The sequence below is a fragment of the Gorilla gorilla genome, chromosome 10, assembly GCF_029281585.2.
Source record: "Gorilla gorilla gorilla isolate KB3781 chromosome 10, NHGRI_mGorGor1-v2.1_pri, whole genome shotgun sequence".
Lineage (NCBI taxonomy): Eukaryota > Metazoa > Chordata > Mammalia > Primates > Hominidae > Gorilla > Gorilla gorilla.
In genome coordinates this window covers 137,801,580-137,821,105 of record NC_073234.2, presented here as the reverse complement: position 1 = coordinate 137,821,105, position 19,526 = coordinate 137,801,580, and the positions used below count along the sequence as shown (strand labels likewise).

The 19,526-nt window shown below is 43.7% G+C and overlaps 1 protein-coding gene across 8 annotated transcripts in view; it reads left to right on the top strand.

Annotated features, from left to right (window-relative positions):
• Positions 1 to 19,526, top strand: part of CLIP1 (CAP-Gly domain containing linker protein 1) — a 152,274-nt gene that overhangs the window by 41,218 nt on the left and 91,530 nt on the right. For all 8 annotated transcript variants that reach the window (XM_031000649.3, XM_055358249.2, XM_031000648.3 and 5 more), the window contains exons 2-4: positions 1,096 to 1,286; positions 3,698 to 4,269; positions 17,564 to 17,688. In XM_031000649.3, coding sequence (XP_030856509.1) covers positions 1,202 to 1,286; positions 3,698 to 4,269; positions 17,564 to 17,688 — 782 coding nt within the window. In that variant the 5' untranslated portion in view covers positions 1,096 to 1,201. The remainder of the gene's footprint in view (positions 1 to 1,095; positions 1,287 to 3,697; positions 4,270 to 17,563; positions 17,689 to 19,526) is intronic.

Below are 19,526 nucleotides of genomic sequence, written 5' to 3'. Positions count from 1 at the left end.
CAAGCTCTGCTTGCAGAGAAAAATGCAGAACATTGTCATTTGACAGAGTCATTAAATGGCAGCATTTTTCTCTTTGAATTGTTCTGTTTTTAGGTATTATGTCTGAAAATATTTCCCTATATTCCAAAACCCCAAGGTAATTTCAACTCACTTTCTATGGAGGTGAAGAGAATATGACAGGATACTATTTTACCTTAGTCCAAAAGTCATAGATTCATATCTGGTCTTGAGTAAACCAGCAGTATATTGTGTTTTTCTAGATAGAAACAAGGTAATTTTCCCTCATCACTTCCCAGGTAGGGCTTTTTCTTACAGTTTTAATCTTCCTGTAGTTTAACATATATATAGTTTTATATTGTAAATTGCATAATTCTGTGGATTTAAAAAATATAGCTAATACAGGCTTGTTGTAGTAAAACTTAAGCAATATAGAAATGAAAGTAAAAAACTGAAAGCTTCCTTTTTCTCCCCTCATTGTTTGGTGTAGACTTTTCTGAACCCTCTTTTATGGATTGTGTCGGTTTTAGGAACTGTACTGAGAGCTAAGAACATTAGATATATAAAACAAAGCAAATACTTTGTTTGTCTTAACTGCTTATTTTTGTTTTTGTGTTTTTTGTTTGTTTGTTTTGAGTTGGGGTCTTGCTCTGTCACCCAGGCACAGTGGTGTGATCATGGCTCACTGCAGCCTCAAACTCCTGGGCTCATGAAATCCTTCCCCCTCAGCCTCATGGCTAATTTATTTTTATTTTTATTTTTGTAGAGACAGGGTCTTGCTATATTGATCAGGCTGGTCTCGAACTCCTGGCCTCAAACAGTCCTCCTATCTTAGCCTCCCAAAGTGCTGGGATTACAGGTGTGAGGAGTGGGTCATGGCACCTGGCTAACTGCTTGTCTTGAGGATAGTAAATTGCCTTTAAATCCATTTCAGCAGCATTTTCATGTGTTTAATAACCAGAGTCTTCTAGATTCCTAAGTTCAGCCTGGAGATGGATTATTGTCAAATGAAAGGAAAGCTTTAGTCTATGAAAGCTACCTGTTGTTCCTACTTGCTCCTCTAGATTATAAAATCTTTTTATTTCTTTCTCTTTGCAGATTTAATCCAGAGACTGACTTCACTATAGAACCCACAGTTGTATCAATGGTTGGGGAAAGATAGTGGCAACAGGCAAAGGAGAAACAGCTCTGACATACAAAGAAAATGAGTATGCTAAAGCCAAGTGGGCTTAAGGCCCCCACCAAGATCCTGAAGCCTGGAAGCACAGCTCTGAAGACACCTACGGCTGGTAATACTTTACGCTTTTCCTTTACTTATCCTATATGGAGACTTCAATTTGCTTTTTAATTTTAAAACATTATTTTATATCTGTTCATATTCTTGAAAATATTTGAAATATTTTTTTTTTTTTTTTTTTGAGATGGAATCTTAACTCTGTCACCCAGGCTGGAGTGCAGTGGCGCAATCTCGGCTCACTGCAGGCTCCGCCTCCTGGGTTCAAGCGATTCTCCTGCCTCAGCCTCCCAAGTAGCTGGGAATATAGGCGCATACTACCACGCTCAGCTAATTTTTGTATTATTAGTAGAGATGGGGTTTCACCATATTGGCCAGGCTGGTCTCGAACTCCTGACCTCGTGATCTGCCCGCCTCGGCCTCCCAAAGTGCTGAGATTACAGGCGTGAGCCACTGTGCCTTGCCTTTTTTTTTTTTTTTTTTTTTGGATGGAGTCTTGCTCTGTTCCCCAGGCTGGAGTGCAGTGGCACAATCTCGGCTGACTGCAACTTCCACCTCCAGGGTTCAAGCGATTCTCCTGCCTCAGCCTCCCCAGTAGCTGGGATTACAGACACATGCCACCATACCCAGCTAATTTTTGTATTTTTAGTGGAGATGGGGTTTCACCATGTTGGCCAGGCTGGTCTTGAACTGCTGACCTCAAGTTATCTGCCTACCACAGCCTCCCAAAGTGCTGGATTATAGGTGTGAGCCACCATGCCTGGCCTGAAAGAATTTTTAATTGAAAGACATACAATTTTATATGTGGAGAGCTTAATGAATTTTTCTAGGGTTTTTTGTTTGTTTCTTTGTTTTTGAGACAAGGTCTCACTCTGTCGCCCAGGCTGGAGGGCAGTGGTACTATCATGGCTCTCAGCGTCCCAAGTAGCTGGGATTACAGGCACGCTCCACCACGTCTGGCTAAATTTTGTATTTTTAGTAGAGATGGGGTTTCACCACGTTGCCCAGGCTGGTCTTGAACTCCTGACCTCAGGTTATCTGCCTGCCTTGGCTTCCCAAAGTGCTGGGATTACAGGCATGAGCCACCATGCCAGGCCTGGTTTTGTTTTTTGTTTTTTTTTTTTTTTGAGATGCTGTATTGTTCTGTTATCAAGGCTGGAATGCAGTGGCTCAATCTCAGCTCACTGCAACCTCCACCTCCCAGGTTCAAGCAATTCTCCTGCCTCAGCCTCCAGAGTAGCTGGGATTAATGGCACCCACCACTATGCCTGGCTAATTTTTGTTTTTTTGTTTTGTTTTTTGAGACGGAGTTTCGCTCTTGTTGCCCAGGCAAGAGTGCAGTGACATGATTTCAGCTCACTGCAACCTCTGCCTCCCAGGTGCAAGCGATTCTCCTGCCTCAGCCTCCCGAGTAGCTGAGACTACAAGCGCACTCTACCATGCCCGGCTAATTTTGTATTTTTAGTAGAGATGGGGTTTTTCCACATTGGTCAGGCTGGTCTCAAACTCCCGACCTCAGGTGATCTGCCCGCCTCGGCCTCCCAAAGTGCTGGGATTACAGGTGTGAGCCACCGCACCCGGCCCTATATTTTTTAGTAGGAATGGGGTTTCATCATGTTGACTGGGCTGGTCTCAAACTCCAGACCTCAAATGATCCGCCCACCTCAGCCTCTCAAAGAAGTGGGATTACAGGCGTGAGCCACTGTGCCTGGAATAGTCCTAGTTTTTATCAGCTTCGATTGACTACTCAATTGTGGAGTAGTGCTATTTAGTGAATGTGAATGGATATTTGCTCATGATGTGCAGGGTGGCGGGTGTAGCAAATAATGAAATCAGACCAATTATGAATATAGGCCTGGAAAAAGGACTAATTTTATTTTTTTCTTACTTTGACTTTTTCTAATCTTAATTGCAAATAAAGGAATAAACCTCAACTACCAGTTTGCGGAGTTTAGCAGCATTGAAGATGGTAGTGAAGGATCAGTTATTCTTGGCTTCCTTGTTTAAAACAAAACAGCACAAAACAAACAAAAACACTTTGGTGAGGCACAGTGGCTCATGCCTGTAATCCTAACACTTTGGGAGGCTGAGGCGGGAGGTTCACCTGAGGTCAGGAGTTTGAGACCAGCCTGGCCAACGTGGTGAGACCCTGTCTCTACTAAAAATACAAAAATTAGCCAGATATGGTGGTGCACATCTGTAATCCTAGCTACTCAGGAGGCTGAAGGAGGAGAATCACTTGTACCCGGGAGGTGGAGGTTGCAGTGAGCCGAGATCACACCACTGCATTCTAGCCTGGGCGACAGAGCGAGACTGTCTCAAAAGAACAAAAAACAACACTTTAAAACACCTTTCTAAGAGTTGTAGGCTACTCCTGTGGGCTGTTGGCTTTCTCTAGTTTTTCTTTAAGTTAGAGGTTGTCTGCTTGAAAATTAAATCGAATCTCTTCTGATCTTTTGTTTTCAGTTGTAGCTCCAGTAGAAAAAACCATATCCAGTGAAAAAGCATCAAGCACTCCATCATCTGAGACTCAGGAGGAATTTGTGGATGACTTTCGAGTTGGGGAGCGAGTTTGGGTGAATGGAAATAAGCCTGGATTTATCCAGTTTCTTGGAGAAACCCAATTTGCACCAGGCCAGTGGGCTGGAATTGTTTTAGATGAACCCATAGGCAAGAATGATGGTTCGGTGGCAGGAGTTCGGTATTTCCAGTGTGAACCTTTAAAGGGCATATTTACCCGACCTTCAAAGTTAACAAGGAAGGTGCAAGCAGAAGATGAAGCTAATGGCCTGCAGACGACGCCCGCCTCCCGAGCTACTTCACCGCTGTGCACTTCTACGGCCAGCATGGTGTCTTCCTCCCCCGTCACCCCCTCAAACATCCCTCAGAAACCATCACAGCCAGCAGCAAAGGAACCTTCAGCTACGCCTCCGATCAGCAACCTTACAAAAACTGCCAGTGAATCTATCTCCAACCTTTCAGAGGCTGGCTCAATCAAGAAGGGAGAAAGAGAGCTCAAAATCGGAGACAGAGTATTGGTGAGTAGAGAAACATTCTGAGGTCATTTCGTTGAACTGAGATATAAACACCAGTGAGTGGTTGAAATACACACACATCAGGGCTGGGCGCGGTGGCTCACACCTATAATCCCAGCACTTTGGGAGGTTGAGGTGGGTGGATCACGAGGTCAGGAGTTCAAGACCAGCCTGGCCAAGATGGTGAAACCCTGTCTCTACTAAAAATACAAAAAAATTAGCCGGGATTGGTGGGGGGCACCTGTAATCCCAGCTACTCAGGAGGGTGAGGCAGAGAATTGCTTGAACCTGGGAGGCGGAGGTTGCAGTGAGCCGAGATTGCGCCACTACACTCCAGCCTGGGCGAGAGAGTGAGACTCTGTCTCAAAAAAAAAAAAAAAATGCCAGAAATACACACATAGGATACTCCTTGGCTCAGAGTCTGTTCTGGAGGGATGACCACTCTTTTATAGAGAAATTAATCAGTTCAGTTTATGGGTAACTACGCAACAAATTAGAAACTGGCTGTGCAGTTTGTGTCTAGAAAGAGCAGTGAACTATTCTAGTTGTATCTAGCAGTTTAGCTAAAAGAATATTGAGTTTATAATTTCTGAATATTTACTTTTATTATTAAAAATTTTCTTGGCCGGGTGCCGTGGCTCACGCCTGTTATCCCAGCACTTTGGGAGTCCCAGGTGGGTGGATCACGAGGTCAGGAGATCAAGACCATCCTGGCTAACGCGGTGAAACCCCGTCTCTACTAAAAAAATACAAAAAAAATTAGCCAGGCATGGTGGCATGTGCCTGTAGTCCCAGCTACTCGGGAGGCTGAGGCAAGAGAATGGCCTGAACCCAGGAGGCGGAGCTTGCAGTGAGCCGAGATTGCGCCACCGCGCTCCAGCCTAGGAGACAGAGCGAGACTCTGTCTCAAAGAAAAAAAAAATTTTTTTCTTAATATTATATGGCTCCCTGTTGGGGACTCAAACTCCAGTCTCCACATGACAGGCAGAAACACTCACCACTATACTAACAAGGAACTTGTAAATAGTAAGGTAACCGTGGCTAGGTACAGTGGCTCACGCCTGTAATCCCAGCATTTTGGGAGGCCAAGGTGGGAGGATCACTTGAACCTGGGCAACAAAGTGAGACCCTGTCTCTATAAAAAATAAAATAATTGGCCGGGCGGGGTGGCTCATTCCTGTAATCCCAGTAGTTTGGGAGGCTGAGCAGGTGGATCACTTGAGGTCAGGAGTTCAAGACCAGCCTGGCCAACATGGCGACACCCTGTCTCTACTAAAAATACAAAAATTAGCCAGGCGTGGTGACAGGCACCTGTAATCCAAGCTACTCGGAGGTTTAGGCAGGAGAATCACTTAAACCCAGGAGGTGGAGGTTGCAGTGAGCCAAGATCACGCCACTACACTCCAGCCTGGGCAACAAAGCAAGACTCCATATAAAACAAAATTAAAATAAGCCGGACATGGGGTCACACGCCTGTAGTCCCAGCTACTCAGGAGGCTGAGCCTGGGAGATGGAAACTGCAGGGAACTATGATTCCTGCTGGAGTGTCATGGCACTCCAGCAAGACCCTGTTTCAAAAAAAAAAGTAACTTTATTGACAAAATAAGCTCAGAAGTGAACTTAGATGTGTTTATAAAAGTTGGATTTTTTTTCCCCTTCTGATTTTTAATTTTTGGTTTAGTGAAATTATGTGGGTGTGTATAAGATTCTGCTACCTTAAATGGCTTGGAAAACTCAAGGCATCGGAGGATGTTACTCAAGAATTTCTGGGCCAAGGCCAGGTGCAGTGGCTAATGCCTATAATACCAGCAGTTTTGGAGGCCGAGGCAGGCATATCACCTAAGGTCAGGAGTTCAAGGCCAGCCTGGTCAACATGGTGAATCCCCGTCTCTACTAAAAATACAAAAATTAGCTGAGCTCAGTGGCACACACCTGCTTGGGATTCCCAAGTAATCCCAGCTACTTGGGAAGCTGAGGCAGGAGAATTGGTTGAACCCAGGATGGGGAGGTTGCAGTGAGCTGAGTTTGCGCCACTGCACTCTAGCCTGGGCAACAGAGTGAGACTCTGTGTCAAAGAAAAAAAAAAAAAAGAATTTCAGGGCCTTTCAAATGATAAGGTTTAGATTTAGGAAGAGGAAGGAAATGTACAGTAGCTACTGTTTGACTAATAAGCAGAAACACAAGGTGTAAGGTCTACATGCTCTACATTCTAGAATCTCAGAATTTAGTGATTTTTTTTTTTTAAAGAGGGGCAGCGTAGCATAGTGCTAAGAAGACAAGCTGAGTCCCTGCTTTGCCTTTGGGACCTCAGTGAGATATTTAACAACTTTGTTTCCTAACCTCTATAAGCAAGACTACAGTGCTGCATTTAGACTATATTTGATATTTCTAGGATGTGATGTCAGGTTCTTGGACAATTTGACTGATGCCCAGCTGTTGTATTTCAACGTGGTTGTCTCCATGCCTTGGACTGCATGTTCTGTGCTGAATTTTTAGCTCATGACCATATATGAGGAGGTGACTTGTCAGCTTTTTAGATTTGAACTGACAAGCTGTATCTTTCTGTGAGCTACTCCCCAGGGCCCTTACACTAAGAATCTTAGAGTAGAATTTTCTTGTTCTCAACACTCTTTTTTTTTATTTTTGGAGACAGAGTCTCGCTCTGTTGCCCAGGCTAGAGTGCAGTGGCGCGATCTTGGCTCACTGTAACCTCTGCCTCCTGGGTTCAAGCAGTTCTCCTGCCTCAGCCTCCTGAGTAGCTGGGATTACAGGCGCCCACCACCATGCCCAGCTAATTTTTGTATTTTTAGTAGAGACAGGGTTTCACCATGTTGGTCAGGCTAGTCTCAAACCCCTGACCTCATGATCCACCCACCTCGGCCTCCCAAAGTGCTGGGATTACAGGCGTGAGCCACCACGCCTGGCTGCTAATTTTTTTTTTTTTTTTTGTATTTTTAGTAGAGACGGGGTTTCACCATGTTAGCCAGGATGGTCTCGATCTCTTGACCTCGTGATCTGCCTGCCTCGGCCTCCCAAAGTGCTGGGATTACAGGTTTGAACCACTGCGCCCGGCCGCTATTTTTTTTTTTGTATTTTTAGTAGAGATGGTGTTTCACTGTGTTAGCCAGGATGGTCTCGATCTCCTGACCTTGTGATCTGCCTGCCTCCGCCTCCCAAAGTGTTGGGGTTACAGGCGTCAGCTACCACGCCCAGCCTAATTTTTGTATTTTTAATAGAGACAGGGTTTCACCATATTGGCCAGGCTGTTCTCAAACTCCTGACCTCGTGATCCGCTCTCCTTGGCCTCCCAAAGTGCTAGGATTACAGGCACGAGCTCAACACTTGTTATACAGGTCTTTGATACTGTGAAAGGGGAAAAATATCTTCCTGAGAATTAAAAAAAATATTTACAAGATTTGTTTTGCTTGTGTTTGAACCTTAAATAACTATAATTTATCCAGTATGTGCTTTTTTTGTGTCTGTCTTCATTTGCTGAACATTATTTTTGTGAGGTTTGTCTATAATATGTAGAAGTGAAACACACACATAGTGAGGTCTTATTATATATAAGCCATTTTCATAATATGCTTTTGTAGATTGTAGACTGTAGATTTGGGGCATTTGTATGGAAGCAAATACAGGTCTTAATTTAAAACAGTAAGCTGCTGTTTCATATTATACTGTTTGGATGTACTATACCTAATTTAATCATACACATTTAGATTGCACCCATTTTTCCCCTAGAAATGAAATTTGAGTCAAGGGGTATAAATAATTTAAAATTGTTAATAGATGTTGCCAAATTGCAACCCAAAAAGCCTTTATTTTTGTTTCCACAAACAGTATACAAGTATGTCCTTCCTGGTAAATTTTTTTTTTTTTTTTAGTCTTACTGGTGCTTTTTTCACCTTGTTTATTAAGTTAATTAAAGCTCTTTTTTTAGATTCATTTACCATATTAACTTTTTTTTTTTTGAGACAGAGTCTCACTCTGTCCCCCTAGGCTGGAGTGCAGTGGCGCAATCTTGGCTTACTGCAACCTCTGCCTCCCGGGTTCAAGCGATTCTCGTGCTTCAGCCTCTGGAGTGGCTGGGACTACAGACGTGCGCCACCACACCTGGCTAATTCTTTGTATTTTTAGTAGAGATGGGGTTTATGTCATGTTGCCCAAGCTAGTCTTGAACTCCTGAGCTCAGGCAATCCACCTGCCTCTGCCTCCCAAAGTGCTGCGATTACAGGCATGAGCCACCATGCCCGGCCCTTATTAACTTTTTTAATTAAATTTTTTTTATTACCGTAGGTTATTGGGGAACCAGTGGTGTTTGCTTACGTGAGTGAGTTCTTTAGTGGTGTTTGGGAGATTTTGGTGCACCCATCTTTCGAGCAATATACGCTGCACCTAATAATTTGATTTTTTCTATTTTTCTCAATCCTGTTATCGGTGACTTAGAACGTCAAACCTATGAGCCTGGTTGTGACCTTGCATTTACATTGAGTGTTTCTTCATTGTCTACTTGGGGAATTCTTGGGCTCTTTTTGGGTGGGAGTTTATGCTCTGGGGAAGTTGTTCTTTACCTGAAATCCTTTTGTCTAGATTGCTGATGGAGTAGTTAGTGGCAGGATTTGCTGTTTTGTATGGTCCACAATTGAGAAGATGCCAGATAGTCACATTTAGTTAAAAGCCCCTTTTGGCTGAATCTTGAGATCTTTTCTAACACAATGGATTTTACTTAGCTCAATTCCTTTGCCATGAGGTTTGTTGCAGATTTGAATAATTTTTTTTTTCTGATTTTAGTTTAGTTTTGTTTTTTTAAATCAAGATGGAATCTCGCTCTTTTGCCCAGCTGGAGTGCAGTGGCATGATCTCAGTTCACTGCATCCTCTGCCCATGAGTTCAAGCGATTCTCCTGCCTCAGCTTCCCAAGTAGCGTAGCTGGGATTACAGGCACCCACCACCACACCCGACTAATTTTTTTTTTTTTTCTTTAGACCAGGTTTCACTCTTGTTGCCCAGGCTGGAGTGCAATGGCGCAATCTCACTGCAACCTCCGCCTCCCAGGTTCAAGTGATTCTCCTGTCTCAGCCTCCTGAGTAGCTGGGATTATCTGGATGTGCCACCACGCCTGGCTAATTTTGTATTTTTAGTAGAGACGGGGTTTTTCCATGTTGGTCAGGCTGGTCTCGAACTCCTGACCTCAGGTGATCTGCTCGCCTCGGCCTCCCAAAGCATTGGGATTACAGGTGTGAGCCACCACACCCAGCCTGTATTTTTTTTTTTTTCCCATAGAGACAGGGTTTCACCATGTTGGCCAGTATGGTCTCGAACTCCTGACCTCAAGTGATCCTCCCACCTTGGCCTCCCAAAGTTCTGGGATTACAGGCGTGAGCCACTGCGCCTGGCCAAGTTTTTTTTTCATTTTTCAGTTTCCCAGTTCTAAACTTCACCTAGTGTAACCTTTTAGGGTTGTCCAGGAGGGAAATACATGGCCCCTCATGCTGCTGCAGAGAAGCTGCGTTAAGCAGCTTTTTCCTGTTTGCACACAGCAGACTCAGTGGGGTCACATTTTAGCAGGTCATCGTTGTCAGTGCTCTTCCTGCTCCTTGCTTTCAGTTTTGAGAGGGTTCCCCAGTTTTCCTTTTGAGGCTTGGAAACACAAGAAACCGTCCACCTGCCTGTCAGATCCCATGCCTCTGGTCTCACTGTCCATCCTCCTCGCCTGCGTCCTGTGCCCTGTGCCCTGACTGCTTCGGGTCAGGTCATCATCATCTTTACCTGGACTTGCATGGCACCGTCCATGCCACTTGCTTTGTCTCTCCTCACCTCTATTCTTTGCACAATTACAGAGAAATCAATTAAAATGTCAATTTGGTGATGCTGTTCCTTTGCCTAAACTCTTTTTAATAGTGCCCAGTCTGCCTGCAATGTTGGCTTTGATTTTCACAATGTTTGGAGCGTTTTCTATGGTGCTCAGTAATTGGGCAGTGGTTTCTTTTTCTAAACCTGAGCCAATATCTTAACCCCAAAGGTGCCAAATTTGGTGTCTGTCTAGACTTGAGAACTTTGTATAGGCTCTTGGGGCTTGGGAGTTTGGAGCTTTTCTGTGTTGAGGAGCCCATGCCACTGCTTTGGGACTTGGGGAGAGGGAGGTTTGGCCACACAGGCCTGAGTACTGAGTGCCAGTGTTGTCTTATTACTGGATCACATCTCCTAACTTTTAACAACTTTATTGTCCCTGTGAATTCTCTAAGCATAATCACAAAAATATCTTGAGCCTCAGACACTTGGTAGCTTATGATCTTTTGTAGATTTAAAAAGGAAACTTTGCTAGTATTTTGGTCAAGTGGGTGCCATATAAAAGACTGCTTCTGGTGAGTAAATATTCTGCATTTTATCAACCCCCAGGGTTAGAAGAGGTGATTTTTTTTTTTTTGAGACAGAGTCCTGCTCTGTCACCCAGGCTGGAGTGCAGTGGTATGATCTCGGCTCACTGCAACCTCCGCCTCCCAGGTTCAGGCTATTCTCTTGTCCCAGCCTCCCATGTAGCTGGGATTACAGGCATGCATTACCCTTTCCTGTGTCTTGATATTCTTGGGGTCCTGGATCCTGTGGAAGCTCAGATGCCTTTCAGAAGCAGAGATTAAGTAGTTCCGAGACATAAAGTGCAAGTCAAGTAAAACATCATCTTTTAGCCAAAGCGTCTATTCATAATTGCGCATCTTTTGTTTACCTGTTAGTTCTAGGAAGTTAGACTTATAAGAGGGTATCTGTTATATGTCATCTGCTCTTGTCACATTTCTTTTTAAGGGGATTTATTTAATGTCACCTGTTAGAGATTGGGAGACTCAAAATGATATCATAAAAGGAATAAAGTAACTGGGACTGTTTATTTAGCCTAGAGAAAATATGATGGCTTTATAAAGGCTGTGTTTAATGCTCTGCAATTCATTCAGAAAATACCCTGAGCGTCTGCTGTGCACCGGAAGTTGTTCCAGGTGTTGTAGATATGGCACCAACGAAGACCAACACATTGTGATCTAAAGGGGCTCCTCATGGCATTAAAATACAAATCAAAACTCCTTCCTTGGACTTGCAGTGCCCCTTGTTCTCTGGACCCTGCCCACCCTCCCGACCTCTTGTCCTTCTCACCCTCCTTTCTCACTCTGCTTCAGCTACACTGGCCCCTTTGCTGTTTCTTTTCTTTCTTCTTCTTTTTTTTTTTTTTTGAGATGGGTTTTGCTCTGTTGCCCAGGCTGAAGTGCAGCGGCACCATTTCGGCTCATTGCACCCTCTGCCTACAGGGCTCAAGCAATTGTCACGCCCCAGCCTCCTGAGTAGCTGGGACTACAGGCGTGAGCCACCACAGCTGGCTAATTTTTGTATTTTTAGTAGAGACAGGGTTTCGCCATGTTGCCCAGGCTGGTCTCGAATTCCTGTCCTCAAATGATCTGTCTGCCTTGGCCTCCCAAAGTGCTGGAGTTACAGGTGTGAGCCACCATGCCTGGCCCCCTTTGCTGTTTCTAAACACCCAGACTCATTCCCACTTTAGAATTTGTTGTTTCTTCTGCTTGAGATGTTTTGTGCCCGGTGCCTCGTGGTCACTTAAGTCATGGCTCAAATGTTACCTCCTCAGGCATCCCTTCCTTGGCCACCCCAACTAAAGACACCTTCTATGGCAGTGTCACACTACCCTGTTTTATTTTTTTTATAGCACTCTTCACCAGTTGAAATTATCTTTCATTTTTTTACTTGCTTATTGTCCATTTCTCCCTGACCAGAATTTAACCTCCATGAAAGCACGGAAACTTTCTGTCTCATTCACTGTCACACCCACAACACTTAGGACAGGGCCTGGCACATAGTAGGAGCTCATTAAATAGTGTGGAGAGAATCAGAGGGTTTTGAATACAGTCGTCACTTTATACCCATGAAGGAGAGAGTAAAGTAGGGCAAGCAGAGGTCGACTTAGGACCAGTGAAGATTTTACCCCCCTTCTCTGTAGGACAGTTGCTGGAAGGTGAACTGGCCCTTCACTGGAGGTAATTATATTACTTGAGGTAATCAAAAGTGGCCAGACGTGGTGGCTCACGTCTGTAATCCTAGCATTTTGGGAGGTCAAGGTGGGTGGAATCAGTTGAGGTCAGGAGTTTGAGACTAGCCTGGCCAACATGGTGAAACCCTGTCTCTACTAAAAATACAAAAATATTAGCCAGGCGTGGTGGCACATGCCTGTAATCCCAGCTGCTTGGGAGGCTGAGGCAGGAAAATCTCTGGAACCCAGGAGGCAGAGGTTGTAGTGAGCTGAGATCATGCCACTGCACTCCAGCCTGGACGACAGAGCGAAACTCCGTCTCAAAAAAAAAAAAGTACCATGCTTTGGCTCTTTCATGTCACAGGCAATTAAGTTTTAAGTGAGGCTTACATTTGTATTTGGCAAATACCAGCTAACCATGTTTATTTTATTTTATTTTTTTTTACTGAAGTGCAGTGGTGTGATCTTGGGTCACTGCAACCTCCACCTCTGGGGTTGAAGTGATTTTCCCGCCTCAACCTCCCGAGTAGCTGGGATTACAGGTGCTTGCCACCATGCCCGACTAATTTTTGTATTTTTAGTAGAGACAGAATTTCAGGCCTGTCTCAAACTCCTGACCTCAAGTGATCTGCCTGCCTCGGCCTCCCAAAGAGCTAGGATTGCAGACATGAGTCACCCCACCTGGCCTCCATGTTTACTTTTTAAAATAAGCTGTTTATCTTGGAATATGGCAGATAAGAAGCCACCTTACAAGACTGCTCACAAAATTCCTGTGAAACAACCCCTCATTACTGTTCTTGAGACATTTTATAGCTTTATGCACTCAGGCACTGTGAGATTCAATGGCTTGCTGAGAACTGGATAATGAAGAGATGAGAGAGTCCAGAGAGGATTGTTTCTGTTTCCTGTTTGTAGACCCAGTCATTAACCCAACAGGAATTTATCAGTGTTTTTATTTTTTACAGGAGCGTACAGGAAGGGTATTTGTTTCTGTTCCCACAGCATTTTGTAGAAATCTCTTGATGCACTTAACACTTTTTACAGGAATTTCTTGTCTGAATCTTCTTGTCTGTCTCCCTCAATGGCCAACGCTGTATTCTGTTTATCCTTGTTTTTCAAGGATCCAAACACTCAAGAAATATATATTGAATAAATAAATGAGAACTTAAAAATCTGAGGTTTGCTAAAGCATAAAAATAGTATCTAGGGTTTTTTTTGCGTTTCTAGTTTAAATTAATTCTGTCTTCATTAGTGACTTTTACCACAGTATTGGGAGTTACATGCTAACATTCTGAGAGTAAAGAGAACGACTTGGGCTTGTTTGTGTTTGCCATGGGAATCTATCTTTTAGTTTTTTTGTTTGTTTTTGAGACAGGGTCTCACTGTCTTGTCCAGGCTGGAGTGCAGTGTCATGATCATAGCTCACTTGCAGCCTCAGTAGCTGGGATCACAGGCACATGCCACCATGCCTGGCTAATTTTTAAATTTTTGTAGAGATGGAGTCTCACTGTGTTGCCCAGGCCAGTCTCAAACTCCTGGCCTCAGATGATCCTCCTGCCTTGGCCTCCCAAAATGGTGGGATTACATGCATGAGCCACTGCACCTGGCCTTGTTTTTTGTTTCAATATTGAAAATGTTTTTCTTTAATAACTTAGATATTTGTCTTAGAACATAGATTTCTTAGATATGATTTGATAATAGTGCCTTCTGCTTATTGTCAATGCATTATTTAATGCTTCTGTTTCCTGTACGTGCATGTACTAGACTTTTCTGCATTGTCTGGAACACATGAGAAATAAAACCTAACTTTGTAAAGTCCCGTTGAAATGCGTAAACACGTTTTTTGGTTGTAGAATGATTAAGTAGAAAAACATTTGATGATTTTAGGACTTCACCTGACTTTCTGTCTCCATAGAATAACTACTGATTTTTTACAGGGAAAAGAAAAATACATTTTCTGTTAAATGAGTGAAGAGTTCCATGTTTGGTGGGAGACAGAATATAAGAAAACTTTTTGTTCTAGGAACTAGTAATCATTCATTTCAGACAAATTTTGTGACATAATTTTTTTTTCAGGATACATGTATATTACCTGCATTTAGAGAAATAGTTGCTAATTTGTTATTTGTGATTACTTTTTACAAAGCTGATCTGAATGAAGCTTGTAGTTTGCTTGGAGAATTGTTGACTATAGCCTATTAGATGCCTCTTGGAAAAGCAATTGTCATGACAGTAACTTCGACTCACCCCCAAAGAATTTAACACATTGTCTGAAGAGGTTGCATCATCTTTAACTAATGTGCTGTGTCCTGCTCACATGATGCTGGCTGGACTGCTGCTCTGAATGGTGTGGTGTGGGAGGAAGGAGAAAATTGAGGCCGACTTTATTTTCTTTTGACTCAACTGCAGTAAGACCAATTTTATATAGGTGACGATTTGTGTGTTAGTACTAACGAGTACTAAAAGGTCAAATGTGTCAAGTCTAGAACTAGTACTCTTTTTTTTTTTTTTTTTTTTGAGACAAGGTCTCACTCTGTCACCCAGGCTGGAGTACATTGGCACAGTCTTGGCTCACTGCAACCTCTGCCTCCTTGGTTCAAGCAACTCTTGTGCCTCAGCCACTTGAGTAGCTGGGATTATAGGCATGTGCCACTGCATCCAGCTAATTTTTGTATCTTTAGTAGAGATGGAGTTTCACCATGTTGGCCAAGCTGGTCTCGAACTCCTGGCCTCAAGTGATCCGCCTGCCTTGGCCTCCCAAAGTGTTGGAATTACAGACCTGAGCCACCGCACCCAGCCTAGGAAGGATAATTTTAATAGTTGTGAAGAAACAGAGAGCCTCACTGTGGAAAATAGCAAGAGTCAATTATTATTTTTTGAAACGGTTTCTTGTTCTATTGCCCAGGCTGTAGTGCAGTGGTGTGATCATGGCTCACTGCAGCCTTGGGGACTCCAGCGATCCTTCCACCTCAGCCTCCCAAAGTGCTGGGATTATAGGTGTGAACTTCCACACTGGGCCAATTATTTTTTGAAGTACTTTTTTTTGTTGTTGTTGTTGAGACAGAGTCTCTCCCTGTCGCCTAGGCTGGAGTGCAGTGGTGTGATCTTGGATCATTGCAACCTCCGCTTCCCGGGTGCAAGTTATTCTTGTGCCTCAGCCTCCCAAGTAGCTGGGACTACAGGTGTGAGCCACCACACCCAGCTGATTTTTGTATTTTTAGTAGAGACGGGTTTTTACCATGTTGGCCAGGCTGCTCTCAAACTCCCAGCCTCAGGTGATCCACCCACCTTGGCCTCCCAAAGTGCTGGGAGGCGTGAGCCATCGTGCCTGGCCTATTTACTTTTTTATTTTTTTGAGGTGGAGTCTCACTCTGTCACCCAGGCTGGAGTGCAGTGGTACAACTGCGGCTCACTGCAGCCTCAAACCCTTGGGCTCAAGCAATCTTCCCACCTCAGCTTCCTGAGTAGTGGGACCACAGGTGCACACCGCTATGCCTGGCTAATTTTTTTTATTATTTGTACAGACGGGGTCTTCCTTATGTTGTCCAGCCTGGTCTCGAACTCCTGGGCTCGAGCAGTTCTCCTGCCTGGGCCTTCCAAAGTGCTGAGATTACAGGCATGAACCACTGTGCCCAGCCACAAGTTTGTTTTGAAGCAGGAGCATTTCTTTTTTTTTTTTTTTTTTAAATAGCCCAGAGGTCCTTTATTTTATTTTATTTTTTAACATCTATTATGCCATGAATTCATAGGGAATAGGTTCCAGCAGCTCAGGCTCCTTCCCATTGGTTCTCACAAAGTGTGCTTCTCTGGGTGGAGCAGGCTGGTGCTTTAGTTGAACCCAGGTCCCTTGCTCTTTGGCTTCTTTCTTTTTCTGATCATTTTCCTTCACGCGTTTCAGGAAGCTAACTTGGCTCTTAGAGTGCTTAATGTGCTCAATACGCACATTATTTCTCTTGGCAAGAATCTTGCCCTTAACTTGTTTGTTTACAACAGTGCCAACAGCATGCTGGGTAACATTGTTGACTCTTCCACTTTTGCCATGGTAACACTTGTGGGGCATTCCTTTTTGAACAGTACCTATTCCTTTGATGTCTACAATATCACTTTTCTTTTTTTTTATTTTTATTTTATTATTATTATACTTTAAGTTTTAGGGTACATGTGCACAATGTGCAGGTCAGTTACATATGTATACATGTGCCATGCTGGTGTGCTGCACCCATTAACTCGTCATTTAGCATTAGGTATATCTCCTAATGCTATCCCTCCCCTCTCCCCCCACCCCACAACAGTCCCCAGCGTGTGATGTTCCCCTTACTGTGTCCATGTGTTCTCATTGTTCAATTCCCACCTATGAGTGAGAACATGCGGTGTTTGGTTTTTTGTCCTTGCGATAGTTTACTGAGAATGATGATTCCCAATTTCATCCATGTCCCTACAAAGGACATGAACTCATAATTTTTTATGGCTGCAATATCACCTTTCTTACAGATTTGCATATATGTGGCCAAAGGAGCAACTCCATGTTTTCTAAAAGGCCTAGAGAACATATATCGGGTGCCTCTCCTCTTTCCCTTTGTGTTCGTCATTTTGGCGAATTACTGGAAGATAGCGGTTCCGGCCGAAAGGCGAAGCAGGAGCATTTCTGTTAGAAAAATAAAGTAAGGTCCAAGAGTGGTGGCTCACGCCTGTAATCCCAACACTTTGGGAAGCTGAGGTGGGCAGATCACTTGAGCCCAGGAGAGACCAGCCTGGGCAACATGGCAAAACCCTGTCTCCACAAAAAATACAAAAAAAAATAGCCTGTTTGGTGGTGTGCACCTGTAGTTTCAGCTACCCAGGAGGTTGAGGTGGGAAGATCCCCTAGCCCGGGAGGTCAAGGTTGCAGTGAGCCATGATGGTGCCACTGTACTCTAGCCTGGACGACAGAGTGAGACCCTGTCTCAAAAAAAAAAAAAAAAAAAAAAAAGTATTTTCTAAGAAAAGCAATAATGAACTTGGTGAACAGCCTTAATGACTGCATATTAGATTGGCTGTCTCATTATTGCAACATATTAGGCATCAAATCACTCTGGTAATATAAGTCAGCCAGGTAAGTTTCTTTGCCAGACTTCCTTCAAGAGAACTCTTAAGAGTCAAAGAGAAGCTAAAGCAAAGAAGTTGCTGGTGGAAATGATGGAATGCAGTACCTAGTTGCTAGTAGGGACCACAAACGATTAAGCTATAGAGTGATGTTCATCTCTTTATTTTAACCTTCTCTTCTTCCAGGTTGGTGGCACTAAGGCTGGTGTAGTCCGGTTTCTTGGGGAGACCGACTTTGCCAAGGGGGAGTGGTGTGGCGTGGAGTTAGATGAGCCACTTGGGAAGAATGATGGCGCTGTTGCTGGAACAAGGTTTGTTTGGCGTTGTGCAACATCTTGTGTCACTCTTGTACGTGACGATGCTCAGGCAAGTCTCACCAAGCATGTATCATAACATGGAAAGGTGTGTTTGGAAGAGCGGCAGTTTTATTTCCTAAGACCCATCTGCTAATTTTTTTCCCCCACACTAGAATTGGGGCTGTTCTTTTTGACTGTCTCCTTAGTAATACATGTAGTATGTCTGAGTAGATTCTGAACAAGCATTCTGTTTATTTTTCAAAATAGAAAGGAAATACTATGTTATCTGTCTGGCTTCTCTCCCTTTTGATAGGAGTTGACTTCTGAAAGAGTACCTGGGCGTCTGGGGAGGGGGTGCTGGGCAGAAGGTAGCCACCTTTGTTAGGGAAAAGAACTGCAAAATGTGTCTTCATATTTGATGAGAATTCCATCCTGCGGCAGGAGAACAGACTGGCAAGCGGACCTCTTCCATCGTAAGGGTAACCCCATTCTTTTTTTTTTTCTTGAGACAGGGCCTCTGTCTGTTGGCCAGGCTGGAGTGCAGTGGCGCCATCTCGGCTCAGTGCATGCAACCTCCCCCTTCTGGGTTCAAGCAATTCTCCTGCCTCAGCCTCCCAAGTAGCTGAGATTACAGGCGCACGCCACAATGCCTGGCTAATTTTTGTATTTTTAGTAGAGACGGGGTGTTGCCCAGGCTGGTCTCAAACTCCTGGGCACAAGTGATCCGCCTGTCTTGGTCTCCCAAAGTGCTGGTATTACAGGTGTGAGCCACCACATCCAGCCTGGATAACCCCGTTCTTGCCTCCCAGACACAGGATGGGAGTACAGTAATGCACACAGATGCAGAAGGAATTTCCCACTTTTCTTTTCAAAATGTTTTGAAGGCACAGGTGTTGTCTATGATGCATTATTAGTAGTATACAGTACATTAATGCATCACTTGATTATTAAAATGTGGTAGTTAACATTTTACGTATAAAACATAGACAAATTGGTTATAAGCAAATTAATTATAGAGAAAAGGGCTTTATCTACCAGATACAGTAATTATGACTCATAGAGATAAAGCTCTCTTGGAACTGCAATGATTATGAAGCCATCTTTTCTTCATATTAAAACACTGTAATCCTTTAGAGTCATGGCATTGCCCATGTCAGTCTGAAAATAGATATTACTAGTTAATATTTCTCCATGTTTACTTTTTTTTTTTCTCCAATGCCGTTTTGTTTTTTCTGGGCCTTCTCAATGCTATACTTGCAGAGTACTTTATCTTTTTTTAATCATATTTTTATTGAAACAGACATTAAAAATTTTCAATGAACTTTTTTTTTTTTTTTTTTTGAGATGGAGTCTTGCTCTGTCGCCAGGCTGAAGTGCAGTGGTGCAATCTTGGCTCACCGCAACCTCTGACTCTCAGGTTCAAGCGATTCTCCTGCTTCAGCCTCCCAAGTAGCTGGGATTACAGACACACACCACCACGCCCAGATAATTTTTGTATTTTTAGTAGAGACTGGGTTTCACCATGTTGGACAGGATGGTCTCGATCTCCTGACCTCATGATCCGCCCACCTTGGCCTCCCAAAGTGCTGGGATTACAGGCGTGAGCCATGGCACCTGGCCTCTTTTTTTTAACTAGATTTTTCCTGTATGTTAGCCATTTTGTATTTATATTTCTCTACAGTTAAGTTTGGGTAGATTTTTTTTTTAATTAAAAAAAGTATATATTTTTTGGGTGGGGCATGGTGGCTCACGCCTGTAATCCCAGCATTTTGGGAGGCCAAGGTGGGCAGATCACAAGATCAGGAGTTCGAGACCATCCTGGCCAACATATTGAAACCCTGTCTCTACTAAAA